This window comes from Ptychodera flava, chromosome 18 (assembly GCF_041260155.1).
Source record: "Ptychodera flava strain L36383 chromosome 18, AS_Pfla_20210202, whole genome shotgun sequence".
NCBI classification, from domain to species: Eukaryota; Metazoa; Hemichordata; class Enteropneusta; family Ptychoderidae; genus Ptychodera; species Ptychodera flava.
Window position 1 is genome coordinate 12,768,124 of NC_091945.1, and position 23,037 is coordinate 12,791,160.

Here is a 23,037-nt window from a genome sequence, read left to right on the forward strand (position 1 = left end):
CCCCCTGGGGGCGTTATAAACGAACTAACGGCCAATTACGAATCGATAAAATAATCCTGGGGGGGCGTTATAAACGGGCGGGGTTTTAGAATCGGAGGAATTATCACTAGCTGCACAGTACTTCCGTTTTCTTTTAAGCATTTTTGGACATGCAAGCAGGGATATCAGGGATAGCTGTACTGATGAGTATGTACACAGCAAAAAAAACCACACACATGACGCGCAGGTTCTGAATGACGCGCACTCTGAACCAAAAACAATATTTCGTTTTTGACCTTACCTAGCTATCTAGGAGGCTATAAGCTATCTAGCAATCCCGCACCGTACTCAACAATCCAACCTTATCTCGGCCCGTTCGTTTGTCCGTCCGTACGTACGTGTATACATAGATAGTTACATACACACATAGATAGATAGATAGATAGATAGATAGATAGATAGATAGATAGATAGATAGAAGATAGATAGATAGATAGATAGATAGATAGATAGATAGATAGATAGATAGATAGATAGATAGGATCAGTAGAGCCACTTTGTTTGGGTATTTTCTATTAGGCAAAACTCTGCCATATATAGAGTTCTGACCAGTCAGTGACAATAAAGTCGATATTTACTTTAGCTTAAGCCAGGGGGTCTCTTTAATTGTTCCCCTGTCACAGAAAAGATATCGATGCTTATAGAGTGCAGCTCAGAACCCTGCTAGCGAGATGGAAACAGACAGTTGAATTTGTTCTTGTGTGACACTCAAAATCACCCCATTTTAGACCTTGGTTTACAGTGGAATTGATGCCCCCATTTTAGACCAAGTTGCTGAAATACCCACCCCATATGGCGGCACGTATACATATTGGCAAGTAATGGAAGTGACCCCCCCCCCGGGGGATAGATAGTGATACTCTGAGAAATAGACATGTTGGGACATGAATCCCGCCCTCATGTTCACACAGTATAATTATTTTGTTTAATGCTACTGGCTTTGCCTCCATTTCTGTTCACAGTAACTGTTGTGGCATCGACTATATACGGACGATGACATCCTGTTAGGTCGAGCATCGACAGCAGTACCGCAAGGACCATTTCGAGAGACAAAGAACCCAAGACACCGTGTAGAGTTTGTGCAGAAGATCATAGATTCATTTTGGAAGCGATGGTGTAGAGATGTAATACCGAATTTGGTACCACGCAGAAATGGAGAGTAGAAAGACGCAATGTACAAGTCAACGACCTTATAATAGTATCTGACTTGCAATCCGAGGTAAATGGCATATTCTTGAAGTTAACTCTAAACAAGATGGTAAAGTACGTAATGTGCAGCAGGTCAAAATAGCCACAGCAATTTACAAGAGACCAGTCACAAAGTTTGCCGTTACTTACCCAGCGAATGATTATTAGGGTGGGCCCAATTGCCTCATCGAGGGGCAGAAAAATGTATGTATGTATGTATGTATGTATGTATGTATGTATGTATGTATGTATGTATGTATGTATGTATGTATGTATGTATGTATGTATGTATGTATGTATGTATGTATGTATGTATGTATGTATGTATGTATGTATGTATGTATGTATGTATGTATATGTATGTGTGTGCGCGTGCGTGCGTGTGCGTGCGTGCGTGCGTGCGTACATGCATGCATGCATGCATGTATGTATGTATGTATGTATGTATGTATGTATGTATGTATGTATGTATGTATGTATGTATGTATGTATGTATGTATGTATGTATGTATCACGCTGAGAATCTGATTCTCAAATAAACCTGAATGATTAAATTAAAAAAAGATCTAAATATAAATAACATGAAGATGATTGCCATTTTAATACTTAAAGTTATTTATATCTACATCAACATGCTGCAAATGAAATGAACTGTCCCTTATAATTGTTTAGAGTATACTTGTTTGGAGATACTGGTATATTGTTTGGATGATTTTATATATTGTATATGGTAGTATATTAGTTATATAATGAATATATTGGTATATTGTTTGCTTTACATTTCCTTTACATAACCAATTATGCTTTTCAGAAGAATACTTAAAAAACGATTTTGACAATAAAAATATCATAATGATTCGGTATGCAGTACAAGAGCAGAAGTTTAAAAAACATCAACAAAATCATCAAAGTGTAACAAAATCCTGCGATGGTTATTTAAGAGTTTCGTTTAGTCGTATTGATTTGTCCAAAAGGAAACTACAAAAACTACACAAAAAGAACACGCAAGGCATATGCAGTAGTGATAATAAGGAATCTGGGCTGTACATTCTCAGCTCACGATTGAGATTAGCACTACAGATCTTGTTTGATCAGATCGGCTCCCTTCTCTCCAATCATGATGACTGGTGCATTGGTGTTACCAGAGGTTATATGAGGCATAACAGATGCGTCCACAACACGAACATTGTCCAGACCTCGCACTCTGAAATAAAATGATAGTGTTGCTGCTTATCAATGCCAACATTTTCGTAGAAATCATCAGACGAATCTCGGAACAATTTGAAGAAAGCATTGTAACTGTATTTGCAGATATAAAATTGTGTCTGTTAATTGTTATTTACCTCAGAAGGTTGGATATCCCATCGTTCTCCCTATACTCTTATTAATATTGAACAAATATCCTTAGATTTATCTACTTTTTATTTGATAAATGGTATAACGTAGAATTTAATTATCGATTTTCACAAAGATGACATTGCAAAGAAGGAAATCTTTGTTGAAGTTTAAAGACGAATCAATGGATATTGAAGTATTACAACAGCCATAAGGTTCAAATATTGGACAAATTTTTACCAGAGAATCAGACCTGGGAAACAGCCTGAACGCGCTTCGGTGACAGACAGTCGGACTCTCAAATAAGTACAATTTTTTTCTTAAATACCACTTGTGGGACTCATTTTAAATTTCTTGGAGAAAGAATAACTTTTACCGTCTTAGTCTTTTTAATATCAAATTTTAATTTTTCCCCATACAGTTAACATAGGCAGGAATGGCGGCCATTTTGAATTTCAAATCTCACAAAATGTCGGGTAATTTGCTTCGCTAGTTCCAAACTTTGCACAATGATCCTCGATTTTTATTCTTGAATCGGTAAGAGAATGGTTGAAAGTTTCATTCAGCAAAGTTTGAGCGAAAGTTTAAGTCTTTCACTTTCGAGGCTTCTTTCGAGGCGCATACTACCTCAAGTTAGTATGCACCTCGAAGTGAAAGATTTAAAATTTTGTTCAACCTGTCCTTAAGGAATCTTTTACAACCATTCTCTTTCAAAATCAAGAATAAAAATCGGGTGTAAACCTTGGTACTGGAGAAACTAATAACCCAAGATTAACCAATAATTAAAATTCAAAATGGCCGCCTCCACTGCGTTAACTCTATGGAGAAGAACGAAATTTTCGAATTTCGGTGTATAGTTCTGTGCAATGAGAATTAAAAGTCACGCGTTTGTCATACTGGATTCACACTCTCCTTGTAATGGAGGGGTGTATCGATCATTAAACTTGAAAAAGTCGTACATCTAGTAATTTTTCATTTATAATGGAATTATTGTGCTTACAGTAATTTACTGACATAAAATTTGACTATTCTGTTTTCTGTTTTCATCGTGATTATTTCGTGAGGTTTGACAAGAAACATAACGTCAATAAGAGCAAGAAAACTAGACGAAAATGCCAGGGTAAAGTCACATTTTTAAAAGATGACTTTGCGACTTATTTCTTGCTCGCCACATGGTTAATCTATTTTGACTATGACATACTTTTGCATGATATATACAGTATGTGAATCGCTAAAACATCGCAAATGTGCTCACAGAACGATGCACTAGACGACAATTGAAATTCTTACTTGAGAGATGGATCAACCACAGCTTTTGGGTCATCCTTGGCTCCCATTTTACACGTGCCACAAACGTGCCAAATTGTCAATGTCAGGTGGCGAACGACGTGTTCCCAATACTGGTCACTATCAACCTCATGAGGGCAGTTGTCAAACTTGAAATAGGTAGGTGTAATTCTGTTTTATTACAAAAATGACAAGACAGAGAATTAAACTCTCAACTAAAGCATTACTTACATACCTCAAAGATAGATTCAATAAAGCATTGCTGCTGTAGTACTCATATCCGTCACACTCTCTCTCTCTCTCTCTCTCTCTCTCTCTCTCTCTCTCTCTCTCTCTCTCTCTCTCTCTCTCTCTCTCTCTCTCCTCTCTCTCTCTCTCTCTTCATAACACATATCAATGTGCCTTACCCAAAATCTCTAAAAGCCTTTGTGCCCGTAAGCTTCTGAATAAAACGTATTCCCTGCAAGAAGATAAAATTAAAGTGAAGATCATTGTATTTTGCTCATCAATACATTACAGTTGGTTATCTTGGTAAAATTAGTGTTTTCACTTACCCTTATTATAGTTTTTACGTCATCAGGGTCTTCCAGGTAGTGCGGATCTATTAGTGGATCATCAAGCGGTTTCTGCTCTTAAGCTTCAAGTCACCAACACTCTTTGGATGTAGCAGACCGGGATAGAAACTCAGTCCTTCTCTTTCAGCAATCTTTTCTTTAATTTCTGTGAATTCTAGAGCTTCATCGAACCTTTATCAAATATTGAAAGCATACTCCTGTCATAAAGTCGTCTTTTTATAATGTTGAGATCAGAAAAGATTAATTATGTTTGTATACTACGCATCTCATCCGTATTTCGAAACTTGAAACCGAACTTTAATGTATGCACAAAAATGAAAAATTGTGTCTTGTTTATTTGTCGTGTGTAACATGCTTGATTGAAAATATTATATGGCCAAGGGACAAAATAGATATATGTTATTTTTAAGGGTAAACGGAATACTATCATTACTAGTACTGATTAGGGTACAATTATTGGTTATGATCACGATGGTTTCAGGGGCTTTTATATGCCTGTGATTTAATGTTGACATCCTGTACGCAACTCCTGTTATGACTGTTGCGATATGCATGCACTTGTAATAGCTTTCATAATGCCGTTCGCTCATTTCTTCCAAAAGTATTAATCGCAATCAGAATCGGGTAATGACAGCTGAAAATGGTGCAATTTTTATCATTAATGAATTGGTTGATTTACAAATTATTGAAGAGTAACAAATTGTAGCTCAGTAATTGTATTGCTCAGAAATTGTGATCTTATTGTGTGACATGTTGTGCTTAAAACGTAGTGCTTATGTTAATGATTATATAGGTTTCCACGGGCCTTGTTTAGCCTTGATTCGCTGATGGTACACTTTGTATGCATATAACGCCTGTTATAACTATAACTGTATGCACGTAAATATAATACCCTTCACGTCATTCCGTGCAATTTTAAGATTAATTCTAAATTCCGCAAGCGGTGTTGAGTCACTGTTTATTAAACGATTACTCTTGTATTATTTTAATAGCATAATTTGCAAATTGTATGTCTATCCTTGCATTGATCATATATTGTACTTACTTGTCCTCGAAGTTACAGAGTTCTTTCTCATTGGGTCCATAGTGATGGTAAAAAGGGGAGTAGAAAACCTGTATATCTGGCCAGGGGATATCTTCCTGTTGTAATACAATCAACCATAAGAAAGGTGCATGTCAATGGTGGTGTTATTACCTTTTATGGCTGCAGTTTTCGAGAATGTGACGATCACTTGGCCAATCTCATTATTTATATATTTTGATGTCTATGTAGGATGTAATCTTTCTTACAGGTGGAAGTCTGATTCTGTTGTGTTTTCATAAAATTTGAACTTTTTCTGTTTATTACTTTGTTTACGTTTTTCATGCTATAATATTTACTGAAAATTCCTTTGAACACTGCTTTTGCAGGGAAAACTGTTCGATACCAGTTTTACCTAGAGTAGTACACGCCTCGAAATCCAAAGGTTTCAACTTTGCACAAATTTTCAATCTAAAAAAATTTAAACTACTGCCCCTCAAAACTAACAATTAAAATCACGGGTCGAGGGGCAATTTTTGATATTTGGTAGTAGAGAAACAAATTACCCAATATTTACCAACACTAAAATTTCAATATGGCTGCAATCCATGTGTTGACTATATGGGGAAATAGATGTTCACACGCTGTTGAAAACTTTATGTGTGAACTTTGAAATGAGCTCCAGCAAGTGGTAGACAAAAACAGTAAGTGTGAGAGTCTGAATATTTAATCTCTTTTAAGGGCATTCTTACTTAAATTTAAATACTCTTTTCCAGGGATAGAAGTACATACTTGAAGTACTTCGTATAGTGACCTTGATTTACGTTTGATTGTCGAGGAAACGTTCAAAGTTTTTTTAATTTTTCTGTTTCGACGCTTGTGCCTCTTAAGCTTTGTCCTGAACATGAATGAGAAAACTACCTTGATCTTGATAAACCCGGCGACTTCGATGCCATTTGAAGTTAGGATATCCTGCAAAGAAGAATTATGAAGTTTTGTATGTTCTTTAGAAAACAAATCTGCTGTAAATCGGAAACCATTGCTTCAGCAGAGACGTTTCACAGTACTTTTAGTATTTACCGGAATTCAGTAGATTTTCGATCGAATTTGAACTCAAAATGTATGGCACCCAGTCACCTAGCGAAGACATCAGAGTAAACACGCTTGGCTAAATCCCACCCTTGAAAAGAAATGGTTCAGTAGAACCGAGCTAAATTGTAAGAATTTTTATGACCGCTACCCCTCTACATGTGGAGTTCATGAAGCGTTATCATATATCGCACACATACTTTATCGGCGCAATCAATACATCGCGAACCTGGACTATGAGGCCTCGAGAACAATTCTGCCCACAAAAAGTTGACAACTTTTGACGTCGTCGATTTACGTGTCGTCGACTGTTTATTAACCTTCTCGTTAAAGGTCTGTGTCAGGCGTCAGATTGTTTTGCAAGGAAATTTACTTACTAGATGACAATTTCAATGGATCGACAAAAGGCTATGACACCTCTACAATTCTCTTACAGACTAGAACAAACTTTTTTCCCGGGGATCAAGTACCTGGCATTTAAAGTCATTTATAATGTTATGATCTGCGTCTTATTCTTGGCACATATTACGCAATGGAATTGAATCTTTAATATCAGGCTCCACATGATAAAATTCTGAGACTTGTACTTGAACCGATAAAAACGACGAGAAGCGCTTGATATTCTCTTCCAAAGGAACAAAATCGCCAGCTTTTTTTAATAATATTCACTACATTTGTCTAATGTTCGATGGTTATTACTTTTCATTGCCCTGCTGTAACGTGCGTTGGCTTTAGTGGTCTACAATCTAATGACACATTTTCTACAATGAACGACTACAAGACTTTGGGGTGTAAGTTTTGCGTACGCTCGAAATGAGATTTCAAAATATATACACTTGTAATACGTCAATCTCTAAAGTAGGCGTAATAGGCGCTTTTTATCCTGATTCGCGAAGTTTTAAGGAAACCCATTGTCAATTACCATTGACATTTATTTGTTAAAAAATACCAACCTTAGAAATCCCGCCTCCATTTCCACGGTTTCTCATATTCATCATGACGTGGTCCTATATTAATGAGAAAAAACTACTAAGGATACATACATTGACCATTCCTGGTTGACTGCCCCTGCAACCTTTACAGAGATAGTAGCACGATCTTCTGATTAGTAGTTCAAGTGCATACATATGTATTCCTGTCATTAGGATTAGGATATATATATATATATATATATATATATATATATATATATATATATATATATATATATATATATATATGTATATATGTATATATGTATAATATATATATATATATATATATATATATATATATATATATATATATATATTATATATATATATACGCACGCGCAATATAAATGCACCGATTTTTCCTAAGAAGAATATTACCATAATAAAATGCAAGTTGTAGTTCTCTTAGGGTGACCTTATCCACGAAACGTAAGTTCTGTACCTCCGTTAGCATAACGTAACATCAACTTTGATATTCACCTGCATGTTTTCACCAACTGGTAGATCGCACAGCACAGGTATTCCTAATGCTTCCAGATGAGCCTTTGGCCCAACACCAGACAACATTAAGAGCTATGTATAGATGAGAAATCAGTTAATATCGTCATTTACTCAATTTACTTATTCAATACGAACGGTAAATACACTGATGCAGCCTTAATTGACAAATTAACAATATCTTAAGCGACGTCAGACAACTATGAAATCGCGGGAACCGTTAACCTTTAGAATCTCCGAAACTTTACCACGCTGGCTACGATTTACAAATGATCAAGACTCTCACTATGTGCTGCACAATACCTGAGGAGAAGCTACGGGACCAGCCGATAAGATCACTTCCTTATTCACATACAAAACACCATTTTCTCCACTTTTTAAAAATTCTACAGCAGTTGCCTTCTTCTCCTCGAATACAATCTGTAAGCATACCACAAAGATAAAACAATGAGTTTCAATCTACATATCATTCGTTCCTTACCGATCGCATCGTCACTATACTGTTATGGTTATATTCGATGTAACCGGAAGTCGTTCATCATGGAATCTCAGGAAGCCTAGCCGGGTCCTAAATACTTTCTTTGACTTTGCGTCCCTTCTTAAAGCGAAGTCAAAGTGACAAAACGGCAAAAGTTACGTCGAAAAGTTATATTTGAAGGAAAGAAACCGTGTAAAACACACCTCATGAACACTGTATAATTATATATTCTCATACGTAAAATGTAGGCGAAGCAACAAGGCGAGTTTTGAAGAAATGAGATGAGATACATGTACCAATTGCAAGTGGAAAGTTTTTTTACCTTAGTTGCTAGCGTCTCTGTCCAAATCGTCAGATTAGTCCTCATCTTTACCGGGTTCAGAAAAGCGACGGCTGTACTGCATCGTCTGCCATCCTTGATAGTTGCTTGGAAATAGTTGAAAGCAATCTGAATAAAACAAAACGGAACAGGAAGTTGAGTACACCAAAAACGAAGACTCTCTCAAAGCACCTCGCCGGCTATCGGCTTCACCTCAGACCATAATACCGCCCTCAGCAGTTGAGCTGAGCAAAGCTAGCCTCAGGGAGCCGTCGGAGCCGCAAAGTTCCGCTCCCGGTGGTGGCAGTCCCCGGGTTGGTGGGTACCCATGCGCGTTACCAAATTCACGGAAAAAGGGGTGTTTTTCTTCAGTCATCTCGGAGATTCTAGGTCCGTGAAATCGAGAAAAAGGGGTACTTTTTCAGAGTAACCTCCGAGATTAGGGGTAGTCCTTTCATAATCTCCCTAGGACACTAAATCTGGTCTAGTCTCACTCACAAAGAAAATGAAAAACAGTACCGTACGTTTGTATGTACATATGACGTATACATGCCCATCACTTAGGGTCCATCTAAAATCTAAAATCACCTAAAATCAGGTGAGGACAACATTTGTGATGTATGTACATGTAAGCTTATACCTCCAGCGTCAACCCTGGAAGTCAACATACTAACCTCCTAGATTTCGAAAATAAGGGTATGTTTTTTTACAGCTAATTTCTCCCAGATTTGCCACAAATAGGGGGTGTTTTTCTCAGAAATATTCTAGGAAAGGGGGTACTTTTCAAACTTGGGTAACAAGCATGGGTACCCACCAACCCGGGGACTGCCACCGCCGGGGTTCCGCTACGCTATAAACCCTGTTGGCTCGGTGAGCTTCGCTTGCCAGAAACACCGTTGAGGGCGCATCACCATATGGTTGAGGATAGAGTGCGTAATGTAGAGGAGGGACTGTGAGAGAGTCTAACCAAAAACGTAGCAAGAGTGTAGGACTCTCGATACGATTTATGTCAACATAAAGGTGAGAGTTGACTGATAAACACTGCAAGAGTTATACAGCTCGAACATAAAGGCTTTAACAACCCACGCGAGTATATATGTTAAATCAATATTATAGCTCGTTTGTCACTTCAAGATACTAGTATCAACAAGTGGGCTTATATATTTATTGTCTCATGCGAAAACAATGTGTAGTCAAATGAAGTTGTATGATCAATTGGTTGGTATGGGAAAGTGTATCGAGACACTCTCATGTCAATATTGCCATAGTATCCAAAAGACGTACTTCGTTGCGAGATGTGCTGGCGAATAATGAATCTGATACCAGTTTCAAATAGCGCTAAAATAGATTAGAATAGTGGCACCGGTACCTTTACTGATCAACGCATTTATTTTCTTTTACATATTTTGTCGCAAAAGTGTGCATATGGTTATACTGTGAATGGTTATCTTGCGCGCACTGTAGGGATACATATTAAAAGTATACGTCCTGTGCACTTTACCAAACAGATCACTGAAAGTGTGACCTCTTGCAGAAATTTATGACCGTACTGTACCTTACGCCTAGATCAATGCTGGGATTGTGAACTCCTTCAAGAACAGGTATGATCGCTACGAACTTACTATGGAACCTTCGATTTCCTTCCAATTACCCGAGAGGGACGTGCAGTTATCCGACAGGATATCTTATTTGAAATGAATTGAACAGAACTGATCTGAACTGAACTTAAGTGAACTGAAAACAATGGTGACCAACTTCCATTGACACCGAGTTCTTATAAGTGTTATTCGAGGTCATAGGTCTTTCATTCTCACCTGATAAATGCCATTGTTAACATCCGTTACGTCTAATCCAAGTTCTTTAGCTACAATTGATAGAAAGGGAGAAAAAGTATGAACATCTTTTCAAGGTCGTCACCCTCTGGTCTACAATATACTTTCAGAAACAAATATATCTTATCAAACAACAGTTAAAGATTTTGCTGTTTTGTGACAAACTAATGACGATAAACAATGACACATTCAAGGACATATCGAGACAAATAAATAGATTAATATTACACACCTCCTTCCATAACAACTTGGCTGAATTTGCATGTTGGTGTTACGTCAGACACGGTTAGAGGTCAACCTTTGTTATGATATTCAGTTTTTAAGTACTCCTCACTGGAAAAAATGAAAATTACAACGGGAAAATAGAGAAAAGTGATTTATATTTAAAAGGCATGATTTCGGTGCTGAAGTTCTTCAAGAATTACCTTTTTATTATTATTTTTGCCTTCTAGCTAGAGGTATGCACTACAAGTAAAAAGGGGCAATCGTGACGTGTAACAATTACGCTCGTGTTAAGTGCAAGGTATATTTGACGCTTTTTCATTAAAATTACCTTAATAGAATTGAAATGGTCCGATAAAAAATAAATAACAATTTCTGAAGAGATCCATGTGGTCTTGTTATGTTGCCGATGGAATTCAACAATCACTTTAACTTCTTCTTACCTCTACAGGATAATAATAATCCCAACGGCGAGAGAAATTATGAGTAATCGGAACGACTATTGACAATAACGTCATAGGGTCCCATAAATAGAGGTTTTTTCAAGTTGCCTGTGTTAAATCAGACGCTAATAGCCAGGTTATTATTTAGTCAAAATATACTGATTTCCTTAGTATTACTTACTTTGTATTGTTTTCCGATTTTAGAAAATATGGCAGTACTTCGTCGTAACTCCATCCTTCGGCTCAAAGTCTTGCCCAGGAATCGTAGTCTTCTTTGCATCCTCTAACATACTGCATACTATTGATACTGCTGGATCCACCAAGAACCTGCATTAAAGGGGCCTTGGATTATTAAAACACGCGCACGCCAAACGTAACTTCTTTGTTTAGGTGGGGAGGTGGTTTGGCTGTATATCAATTACCGTGCGAAAAAATCGCACTACAAGTTTTCATATCGCAACATCTCTCTACACGTTTTTTATGTATCGCAAATTATCGCTATATTGCTTGGTATGTATCAGACCAGTATGGCACCGGCGCTACACCAGCATTCTTTTGACATATGTGTGAATAATAACGTCTATTGGTTGCTTCATTGTTGAGTTAGCGCTGAATAGAGATTGATTTTAGTGGGAGTATGCGCGGGGAGGGGGTCGTAGCGTATGCGTGATTTCATAGCGAGGTAACTACCGATTGTTGGTATGCAGATACAGAGTGGGGCTTGGTTGGATTTTCACACTTCCAAACTTTCGTTTAGGGAAGGGGGTTGAGGCCAAACGCAATTAGTTGTTTACCGTGCGCATGTTTTAATTATCCATGGCCTCTTATAACATTTAATTGATTCTCCCGCTGTGATATGATGAGGACATTAGTGTACATGTAGCAGGAGTTAAAATGGTGGCAATTGGCGTTGGCTGAGACGATACGCACACCATTAGCCAATGGAGATTGATGCAAGAATACTCAATTGCTAGGTCGGGTGTCATGCGTGGCATTCATATTTGATCGGTCATATATAGTGACAATGAACGTGAAGCAACAGCGGCTTGGTCGGCAAAGGGTTATAATTCTGCATTTTACAAGTGGACAAGGTTATGGATATGAGACCATTGTTGGGAAGTCAGTGCAAGATAGTGGACTGGCAGGTCTCTTTCTCTGCGTTACTTGATTTTAAGCCGTAATCATCCATTAAATCTCTAGCCACTCTGTCAAATATGCAAATTTATCTAACATATTTCCCGGACTTTTTTATCACTTATACCTCATTACTTTGTCTTGCGTATTGGTGGAAAATATTTCATGATAACTTTGAACATGAGCTCTGATCAAACATGCTCATTATTGCTATCGTCATTGCTCGCATGAACCCGTCCTTTGTGTTATATGAATGATTTTTATATTTCACACTATACCAATTTATGTCTTTGCCACCTGTACAGCAGATTTTAGAAATTGAACCGTTTTCTTCCTGACCTTTCCCTTGCTCCACATAGCGCGATTATCTTTCATGGCGAAACATGCATGCTTCTGTGGAACTGTCTGTAAGAGACCATAAGGAATAGCAGCTTCAGTTCAATACAGTTAATATTAACTTCAAAGATGGTCTTATTACTACCATTTATCCGTGCCTGACAAAGGTCATTTGTATCCGTCGAAAATGTTCTATGGTCAGTAAACAATTACTGACAGTCAAACAAACAACTTGTCAAACCTGTCAAACATTAAGACATGGAAGGAACGTGCAGTGTAAAACATTTTCACTATATTTTATCTCTTGATGTAGGCATAGTCGGGTCATCTGATTATGGTAACTTGGCTCAGAAGATTAGCGCAGAAGTGAAGATCAAAATTTTATGTTTCTAAAGATCTTCTTGCATTAAGGAAGTCATTTCTTGTCCTGCAAAGGAGGTAGATACCGGGGGTAGATATTACCTTATACTGCCAATCTATTTCAGTACCAAGGGTAAATGCCCTGCAACTGGAATATGGATTTCATGTTTCGTATCCTCGGGACCTGCTTCCAGTAACAATACACTGATACCCTCATCTTCTGTCAAACGGTTTGCGAGTACACAGCCAGCGCTACCAGCTCCAATTATTACAAAGTCGAACGTTTGCTTCTTGTCTGCCATTATAGAAGTGACGCCAGGTTGAAAAGTTTACCACAGGCAGTTAAGGGTCATGATGTTTACCCCACTAAACGTGCAAGGCGCCCTCTCAAGGAGAATTTTCATAATTTAGGCACTTTTATGAAGCACTCGTCTCACAGGTTGTATTGTTAGTATAACACGTTGACGTAACATGTCACATTATGAGCCAGAAAATTACAAATAAAACAAATAGCAGGCGCTTTGTGTAGTGGAGAAAGCATTTCTTGGAGAACGATCATTTTGAAGTAAGCTTCTTGCTCTTTAGTTAGAAAAGTGGAGAAATGTTAAGTTTTGCCCAGATTAGTGTGACCAGGCGACGCAAGATGAGAAGTAGTTACAGAGATGCCATTTCACTACCCAAGCCATCTGTATCTTAAAGGTTAAACATTGAAGGCTCAGGAATGTTGCTCTTGTTCAACAAAGATGAAGGTAAGAGCAAACATCTGCACCGACAAAAAACCGGCAAAACATCTGCCTACATCTGGCTAAGTTAGCTACATTTCCTCATTCACCATCATAACAAAACATGTATAAAAAGTGAAGTCATTTTGGCTAGTCTGAGTTGTTAATCTCGTTATCATTCATAATTTTGTTATGGTTCAGTTAAGAATCATTGGATCGGGAATGACTCCACAACCCAGTATGTCTTATTGACGTTTGACAAATTCATAAAGTAGTGTTTTCTTTCATGTTATATTTAATTGTGAGCTATCAAACAGAGGTGTTAGATCAGATTTATACGCTATTTGTTTCTGTTTCTTTCCCACTTGATTCCAATACTCCAGAATTTCTGAAAACTGCAATATTTCTACTAGATCTATCGCTGTGTCAATTCATGAAAACAGTCAACCTCCAGAACCAAGGCGTGATCTTCCTCACGTTGAGGTATCTCATATTATTTCTTCCTTGAATCAGTATACACAGGCCATAGCATACACAGCCTGCATGTTTCAGTCTCACGCCGATTCAATAGTGTCACTTTCTCCAAGCAAAAGCACGTAATGGCTTGCCATAAGGGAGCCGCCATTATTTAAGGCCTAGGGGTCGCAGTAATGTAAGGGAGTCACTCAAAAATTGAAAGCTACAAGAGAGGGGGTTGCTTTAAATAAGGAGACAATGAAAGATGTGACAATCGACCAATCAGATATAACCTTGCAAACACGCTGCGAGTCAGCCGAAAGATGTTACTCAGTTTTTGGCGCGAATAAATTAAAACACCTCTCAGACTGCACCATTGCACACAACAATTTCTCAAACTTTGCGATGCTAGAGGGGGACATCCCACTCTCGCGCTCTTCCCAGTGGAATGTTCTAACAGTTTTCCTAATAAAAAACCAATTTGAAAACATCTCTCAGATTGCACCAAACTGCACCATTGCACACATCAATTTCTATTTTTTTTTCGATGCGCGAGGGGGACCCCCCTCGCGCTCTCCCCTTTGAGTGTTATAAAAGTTTTACTAAGTGAAATAAAACAAATCAAAAACACCTCTCGGATTGCACCAGGCTACAAAAATTGCACACATTTATTTCTCAAAAAAATTTCACACAAGATAGGGGGCAATCCCCTCCGACCCCCCTCCTCAGCCACTCGCGTGTTCTCACCCTGTACTTTGAAAATCTTCCCAGTCAGATATCCTAGTGCAAACCCTGTGTGATACCCATCCAAATTCAACAGTATATTTCATGGTTGGGTACTGGTAATAGTGTAAGCTTTTATATCTACATGTTGTTGTGACTTTTGAATTTCATTTTGTTTGTTTCCCATTTTTACAACCGTGGGATAACCGATGACAATATCTAGCAGGTTAAACATTTGAAACGTTTTTACTATCTCTGTACTTTCGTCAATTTAATAATAATTGTACTAATACTTAACTTTTGTAAGTAGGGGTCAGTCCAGATTTCTGTGTCAGAGGGGATACTCAAATTCATCATGGTTGGCAGGGGGGGGGGTTACTCGAAAATTTTGGAGTTTCCGATGAAATTCCTCCGATCCCCAGACCGTAAATAATGACGGCTCCCTGACGTCCAAGGATTACAAAAGTGGGAAGCTTATCACATGTATCAGCATGTCATACAAAATATTTCTATTAATCAGCGAGGTTTCCCAAAGCCGATAAACAACTACGTATCATACTACTTTGGAGAGTATATTGATTGACAATAAATACCGTGACGTGTCATGCCATTGTTGTACGGACATGTACGCTTTCCCCTATGTTCATATCTGTGACCATTCCGGTGTCTCCTGACATGATGCGTACGCGCGACAAACAAAATTCCTTCATTTTAGGGGTTGAAATCTTCTCCGCCCCTCCAAATGAAATTTTTTATGTGAAATGGAAATATCAATGACATCAATGGATCCCAGATAATGTACAAAGCCATACAAGAACCAATGCTACACATTGATCAAATCTATTACTTACGATGAATTCCCTTTCAGGTGATAGCACACTTTATATCTTTCTCGTGTAGGAACACATTTCAACGGCGAAAAAGCATGCCAGGTTTCACTTCAGATATATGTTTTTCGGTAGTTCTGTGCTTTCTGCTTCAGAATCTGTATATTGTGGTCTGTCTTTTCTTGATGAACAAGAAGATCGCATATTGTATCAACTTTGATCTAAAGATAAAGTCGCGGCATAGCGTTTCATTTGTAATTCGCTCTTTCCAACTCTGTATCAAAGTCGCTTCTTGGTAATGCGTATCTCCTACTTTTATTGCTCCTTGGTCAGAGTTCAAAAAACAGTACGGAAGTCCTGATGCGATTTTGTGAACGCAAGTCGACACGAGCTTCCCCATCCCTCCCAAAAAATCCAACGAAGGAATTATACCGGTAGTGCGCCAGCTGCTATTATCGACAGTTCCTTAATTTTGAGGTAGATTGTGCCTCGGAGATAGACGTTCAGACTCTACAACTTTTAAATACTACAGTATCCTGGTCTACGGCAAGCTCGTGGAGTGAATGATTTTTGGCGGGCCTCTTTTTGTTTTTAAAATCGAAACTTTAATTTCTCCCCATTTAGTTGACACGGGGATAACATTTTTGATTTTGGGTGTCTGTAAATATTAGATACTGTAGCTAACAAATCATGCATGTTAGGACAGTTGTTTAGCACATATATTGTCAAAAGATATGCTATCAATGTTACAGCATGCATGGCACATGCTATGGCGACAAACTATGACTTCAAACTGTCTCATTCTTCGTTACTGCCACATGATGACAAAGGTATCCTTGAACATTTTGAAAAATAAAAGTATTCATCAGTACTTTAAACCACTTATTATCATATTTGTGTTTATGGAGAGAATGACAAAGTGAGACAAGGGGCGTTAATCAAAGAAATTTATTACATAAATTAGGCCTACTTCAAGTAATTACATGAATCAAGAGCAAAAAATACAAAACAAAACAAAAAAAGTCTTTTTGGTAGCTTTGAATATGCGAGCCATGCTCTGTAAAACCGCGATGCACCCTTAACTATTTCACATGCCATTGCACGACTCTGTAAAGCCGCTATTCAGAGATTGGAGGCTGTATGTAAAGCCTCCATTTTGAACAATAACTTCTACACCTATCAGTGTAAACCTCACAGCGAAGACTTTGCTATAAGTATGTATTTCCATGATCTGTCGAAAACACTTAATCTTGGCCTGTTGGCCAAACACATATTTGTGCAGTATTTCTTACATGTGCTCAAAGTTTTCAACTTGTCCTTAAAATACAGTAACTCAGTGGTCTTGATGTATGGCTTAATTAAGAAGAGGAAAGTGGCTCTACAAAGTTATACAAATGTTTTACATACCTGGAAATCATGTTGGCCCCTTCACTGCCAATGCTGTGATTCAACCATTATATTTTGGTGAAATGTTGGCACACTTTACGACTAAATGTGAGTCAAGGAGTCAACAATTTACCAGATTGGATCTATCGATCTATGAATTGAGGTAGAATGTGTCTTGTGACAGATATTGGCCTCTCAAATTTTTACAATACTTTTTTGATCTATCGCTTGTGTGGGCTCAGTTTGAAGCTCTTGAAACATGTAAAATTTTCATCATCCTAGGTTTGTGAAAATCAAAAAATATTTCTTCACATAGAGTAAAAAGACGGATGGCCGCCATTTTTAACCCTTTGAGCGCCAACGTCAATTTTTGTCGTCTTTATAAAATATACCCCAGTCAATTTTTCTCAATTTTTTGCCAAAATTTTGATAAAAACTGTAGTCAGTGAAATATGACGTCAGTTTGGTCAAATATTAGCAGAATTTCAGAGAAAATCATAAAAATTGGTAAAATGTGGCGGTAAAATTTCGGTGGGAAAATTAAATCACTCAAAGGGTTAATGTCAAGTAGATTACAGTAATCTGTTAATTTGCACGGTGACCTCTGTTTTTTATTCTTGAATTTGAAAGAGTATGGTTGAAAGTTTCCTTGAGCAAAAGTTTAAGTCTGTCACTTTCAAGGCACACCGCTGTAAAGGTGAGGTGTTCTCTGACTTACATAATGTTGTTTGTGAAGACATAATAAAATGACAAACAAATGATATGTTTGTCAAAAGACGGTAAGGTTTCACAGAACAATTAAACACATGAATAATGTACCCTATACACTATATTTACACGGTATTTATGCAAGAAATTTCTCTTTGATGCTTGGAATTTTGACATATTACTTGAACTGGTACAGGGATTACGCACAGAAATTCCAATGAAATCCTTAATCTATTAATTGACAAACATAAGTGGGTACACTCTACAACAGTCACATTTATGCTTGATTTGATGATTGATAGTGGAAGATATTATTGGAAAATGATCACAGTTTAGACTTGTCTACATTAAACCTCACGATGCTTTGATAGATGTCATCTTTACCTCTTCTAATGATGAAGTAAATGATGTATGGTTTCTCTCTATCTTCCCATGAAATTACGTCCAAGATTTGCCCGGACCTACTTTCACCGATATACAACACTGACAGTGATTTTATGGGGTATGAGGCAATGTCCTGGGTGAAAAGTGAGTATGCATGGTCCCTGGCACCAAATGCCGCACAGTCCATACAGTATTTGATGTAGTTTGATTGGTTCACATGATAATTTGAATCCATGTCGCTTGCAGGCACTGAGATGGAATAACGATATGAATATGAAGGCGGTTGATCCACTATTGGCCTCATGAAACTGACTGTGCCACCCTTTACAAAGGGTAAGCTTTGTTCGACAAATTTAGGTTCAAAGTGAACAGGCCTTCTGGTAGCTTTATCAATTAACACCATTAGAGTCGAACAAACGCACACCAGTTCACCAGTACTGGCAAGTTGAAGCTCCTGTAGAAAACAGTATGAAGACTTCCCGATGTATTGAATCGCGCAGGTGCCTTTCAGCTGCGTGTCGCGTTTCACCTTGCCATAAAGGGCTGGATACACTGTCATTTCTTGTGTCTTGACAAAAACCAAACGACCGGAATACGAGAATTTCTTGCTCGGATCAGGACCCTGTGAAGTCTCTTCCCTTGCATCTCTGCTTCGATACAAAAAGTTATGCTGTAGACCAGACCTAATGCTTACCATCCTTAAAACCTGGCACAAGTAGGATATCTTCCAGATGCATAATGTCCCTATTGAAAAAGTGAAATATTCATTGGTGATATTGTATTGTGCAAAGCTATTTATAGTTCATGTAAGTATTTTATTCTGGAGGAACCAGTGACCATTGGGAGCAAACAAATGCAATTGGTACTGACAGGTCATTTAAAGAGCAGTAACTTTAACTTTTAATTTTTTTTCCTTTATTTTTATTTTTTATACGTTGATTGATATTTCTTGTTCTGCTCCTAAAAGAATTTTGATACACCTGCTATTTAGCTTGTTGACACAGTCTCTATATATGTGAAATGCAGCATTGGTGTTTACATTGGAATTGATGGCGAGACCAGAATGCACTCTTCAACAACAACAATGCAGTTTACATGTGTACAGGTTCAGTTGACAACCTGAATACTGTGTATCTCAACATGCCCTTTGGGGTAGAATGAGAAATTATGTTTGACATTCACAACAAAAACAGTACAAAATCATCAAAAGCAAGAATTACTGGCCCTTTAGTAGGGGCCTATAAAGTGCATCTCTCTTTAACCCTTTCACCCCCAGTTCCCTGTATACAGGTCCAACTTTACCATAGGAAACAATGGATTTGGGACAAACCATGGTAGTGAAAGGGTTAATTTGTTGACATTAACAGATTTTACAATTTATCCAATATTCTTTGAATTCTATCGATTGAAATAAAATACCTCTCACTAAAAAATAATGTTTGTTTCTTTTTGACAGAACAAGCTGCTAAATTCAACATTTGCCACTTCATTTTGAATTTCCTGCAATGGAATGCTATTTTTAAACTTGGAGAGTACTTTCTACTCAGTCAATTTAATCTCGGATTTTAATATATAATTTTCATTATCTAATTTCTTTTGACACCTATTTTATCCAATATTCCTGATCTAGGTTGAATATTCATATGTTTTTTTCCATAAGTGTAACCTGAAGAAGGTAGTCTGTGTACTGCCAAAATGTTGGTTTAAATAAAGAAATCTTCTTTGAAGACAGAAACACTGGTCGAGCACATTTTTTCTTCTTCTACCATTAATTCATTTTTGCAATGGTTTCATTTATCGTGTGTAAAACCGTGGTCAAATATATGCATGGTCACCCATTCATTTGGTATCTTTTAACTGTATGTCAAACAATATAAGTAGTATCTCGTATCAACAAATTTCACGAAAAAATGGCCGACTTTGTCCTTTTCAAGTTGTGTAATTTTTTGGATTGTGGTGTAAGCCATTCTCAGTATTATAGTACAATACCCCTAATTTGGAGCGTGCACTGATAGAGTGACTGCTAATCAAGTGACATACCTGTCCGGTCAAAGTAGTCATAAGCCAGTTCACGGAATAACGTAATGACATCTTTACCATTCTCAGATACTCTCGTTTCCATGGTCTTATTGAATTTTTGAAAGGACCACAACCTGGAATCTGTGTGGCATAAACAAATAAATCAGCAAGAAGGTGAAAACTAAGCTCACAAATCAAAGTGTCAACTGGGTAGCTTTTCTTCTTCGTTAAATCAACGTTTAAAATGGATTTATGGTTAGGGTAAGATATGAATCGAAAGATGCACCTTGCCTCTGATCCCAACACCTTAAAAAGATGACAGCTCTAATACGAGCCGACTTCAAGTATGGAAAGCATAGTTACGGCGAATGCTATCCAACGTTACGATATTGCGGCCGTTTTGTAAGCTGGTTGGACCATGGATGTAAAATTTACATCCACAGGCTCTAGAGTCAATGCAGGCGAACCGCTAGCCGCCACTGATACAATAAAAATCAATGGCGGCTAGCGGTTCGCCTGCATTGACTCTAGAGCCTGTGTTTACATCCATGGTTGGACTGTTTGCCATAGACCTCTCGCTCCAGAACAATAACGTTCAGCCACAGCCTCACCATTCAGGGAGGGGCTATGATTCAGAACACTGTAGACCCTGGACGTTCAGTCAGTAAGGTCATGGCCGTTTTTGTCTGTTGTTGGGTTTTTTACCTCCCTTGTGGGGTCAAAGAGTATTGTGCATTGGCTGTTTCAGCACGGCCCGTGGTTTTGACGGTACTGGAACTATAATAACAGCATCAATCCATCATGCATGCAGATTATCGCATTGTGTATGCAGGTGCATCGAAACTTTAAAAACTGTTTGATACTCACAGCACGTTTTCTTTGACGGGCAAACTCCCACAAAAATACTCACAAGCGCACGACCCTCGCGCCCACTGAGGAGTCCAGAGGTTAAAAGTTGACCCTTCGCAGTTGACCTCAGTGGTTTGCAAAGCGCCCGCTTTGTCTTCCGACAGTTCAGGCAAAGTGGATGCGCATGCGCGTTAATTGAATTAATACTATACACGTTTTAATATTTGTATTCTTTCAAAGCCGTGCGTATAAGATTAGAAATGGCTTTTAATTAACAAAAATTTCAACTATCGAGAGGATGATATCGAGAGAATGACACATTGTTTCTTAAATAATCTGTGTTTTCTTTCCAAAACTGTCAGGATCAAATGTTGCCCCTTCAGATATCGTGTATTTGAAACGATAATGAGTATGGAAGCAAAAAAACAAACAAACAAACAAACTTTAAAGAAACATAACATTGATATAAACTAAACCAAATTAGGCCAAAACCAAATTAACTCTTTGATTTACTTCAATGAAAGAAACAAATAGTATAAAACATGAATATTTTACAGCTTAGGGGTGGACAGTTTTACATTGATGGGGAGGGTTCTGGCGGATTGACTGGATAGCAATATTTTTTCGCCCTGCTTCAAATTTTTTTAAACAAAGAACTTAGCTAATTCTAGTAAGTCTTTGAGTTTTTCCCTCCCAGAGAAATCTTTTTTTTTGCACGCGCGAGCCTGAATTCCAATAGTCCCTCTTCTCTTTGTTGAAATGTTTTCTTTTTATGGATGACAAAACAAAAGTGAACCGGGAATGAAATTTAAAGCAGCACAAAGTTGACCTGTAACTAAGGCGCACAGTACCTGCTTCAGGAAGCTGGAAAGTTGGAAAGAGAATTCGAATAGAGCAGCCTGTACCACAGCGAGATTTCGGATGGAGAACAAGGTGATTGCAATAGAAGTCATCGAAGGCTCAGTCGGTTAAAAAAAATTTGAACATTAGAAATTAAGATTGAGTTATTTGATGGCCATTCTAGAGCGTTTTAAACATGCAGTATTCACTAAGACTTAAAATTATATCATACACAGTATGTTTTCCCATTATTAAATTGTCAACAGAGTATACTGTATATATCCCGATCGGGGAAAACGTCTATTTGAAGCTACAGCTTAAATAAGTAAACGTATTCAGGCCCCATTGTTTAAGATAACTTGAAGAAATCAAAAGGCAGCTTCTGAGTATGCTACAAAAATTCGTCGGATTTCTAAAATTTCAACATGGTTTAAGTGATAAATGGGTTCAAATTCAGGGTATCAGTGGCTATTCATTTTGGAAACTAACAGGTAAGCTTATATCCAGTAACGTGCTTTGAAAGACAATACCTCTATAGGCCTATAATAAGATATTTACGTAGGTCAGGTTAAAGGCAGCCTAGCCCAATTGCATTACAAATGATGTGCTGAAAAAGGAAGTTCTGGAAACAGTCAAAAACTTGTGTGACAAGCCATGATAATATTGGCCCATAAACAACAGACATCAGATATCCAGTCACGGCGCAGTCTTCAAGTTGTGGAAGAGCTAAATTGAGTATTTCAGAATGTTTTAGGATAAGGACTAGTGACTCTAGCAGAAGGCAACAGGGAAAGTATGAGTCAGTGCATTTTTTCACCTAGTGTCTGCTTGCGCATGCAATATTTCTTCGTTTATTGTTCAATCCTCTGCTGTACTTTTTCAAAAGAAACGTCTTTGAAATATTCTCCCCCGAAAATCTTCCAGACACCCACCCCCTCCTTTAATATTTATTACAAACAACTTTTTCATGACTCCCACAGCCGAGAGAAAAAA

At 37.8% G+C, this 23,037-nt stretch overlaps 2 protein-coding genes across 2 annotated transcripts; both read right to left on the reverse strand.

Moving 5' to 3' along the window:
• Positions 1 to 1,853: 1,853 nt before the first annotated feature.
• On the reverse strand, positions 1,854 to 13,480 carry LOC139116879 (choline dehydrogenase, mitochondrial-like). Its single transcript, XM_070679611.1, has 15 exons — positions 13,233 to 13,480; positions 12,774 to 12,839; positions 11,482 to 11,627; positions 10,868 to 10,968; positions 10,618 to 10,667; positions 8,807 to 8,932; positions 8,310 to 8,426; positions 7,989 to 8,081; positions 7,488 to 7,541; positions 6,367 to 6,417; positions 5,470 to 5,564; positions 4,404 to 4,595; positions 4,257 to 4,309; positions 3,853 to 4,020; positions 1,854 to 2,431 (listed from the first exon to the last, which is right to left on the reverse strand). The coding sequence occupies exons 4-12, from the start codon at positions 10,875 to 10,877 to the stop codon at positions 4,454 to 4,456; spliced, it is 738 nt and encodes a 245-aa protein (XP_070535712.1). The 5' UTR covers positions 10,878 to 10,968; positions 11,482 to 11,627; positions 12,774 to 12,839; positions 13,233 to 13,480; the 3' UTR covers positions 1,854 to 2,431; positions 3,853 to 4,020; positions 4,257 to 4,309; positions 4,404 to 4,453.
• A 3,311-nt stretch (positions 13,481 to 16,791) lies between these two features.
• On the reverse strand, positions 16,792 to 21,318 carry LOC139116881 (uncharacterized). Its single transcript, XM_070679613.1, has 3 exons — positions 21,266 to 21,318; positions 20,377 to 20,496; positions 16,792 to 19,080 (listed from the first exon to the last, which is right to left on the reverse strand). Exons 2-3 carry the CDS (start codon positions 20,456 to 20,458, stop codon positions 18,278 to 18,280), a joined length of 885 nt encoding a protein of 294 aa, XP_070535714.1. The 5' UTR covers positions 20,459 to 20,496; positions 21,266 to 21,318; the 3' UTR covers positions 16,792 to 18,277.
• Between the last annotated feature and the right edge of the window lie 1,719 nt (positions 21,319 to 23,037).

Bases quoted from the DNA above. Each gene is read 5' to 3' on its own strand.
- LOC139116881 (XM_070679613.1), bottom strand. From the start codon at position 20,458: ATGGAAACGAGAGTATCTGAGAATGGTAAAGATGTCATTACGTTATTC. The intron at 19,081-20,376 runs GTATGTCACTTG...CTTTTTCAATAG, and splicing joins TGACTACTTTGACCGGACAG to GGACATTATGCATCTGGAAG.
- LOC139116879 (XM_070679611.1), bottom strand. The intron at 6,418-7,487 runs GTTGGTATTTTT...TCTTCTTTGCAG, and splicing joins ATGGAGGCGGGATTTCTAAG to GATATCCTAACTTCAAATGG. The intron at 5,565-6,366 runs GTAGTTTTCTCA...GTATTACAACAG, and splicing joins CCGGGTTTATCAAGATCAAG to GAAGATATCCCCTGGCCAGA.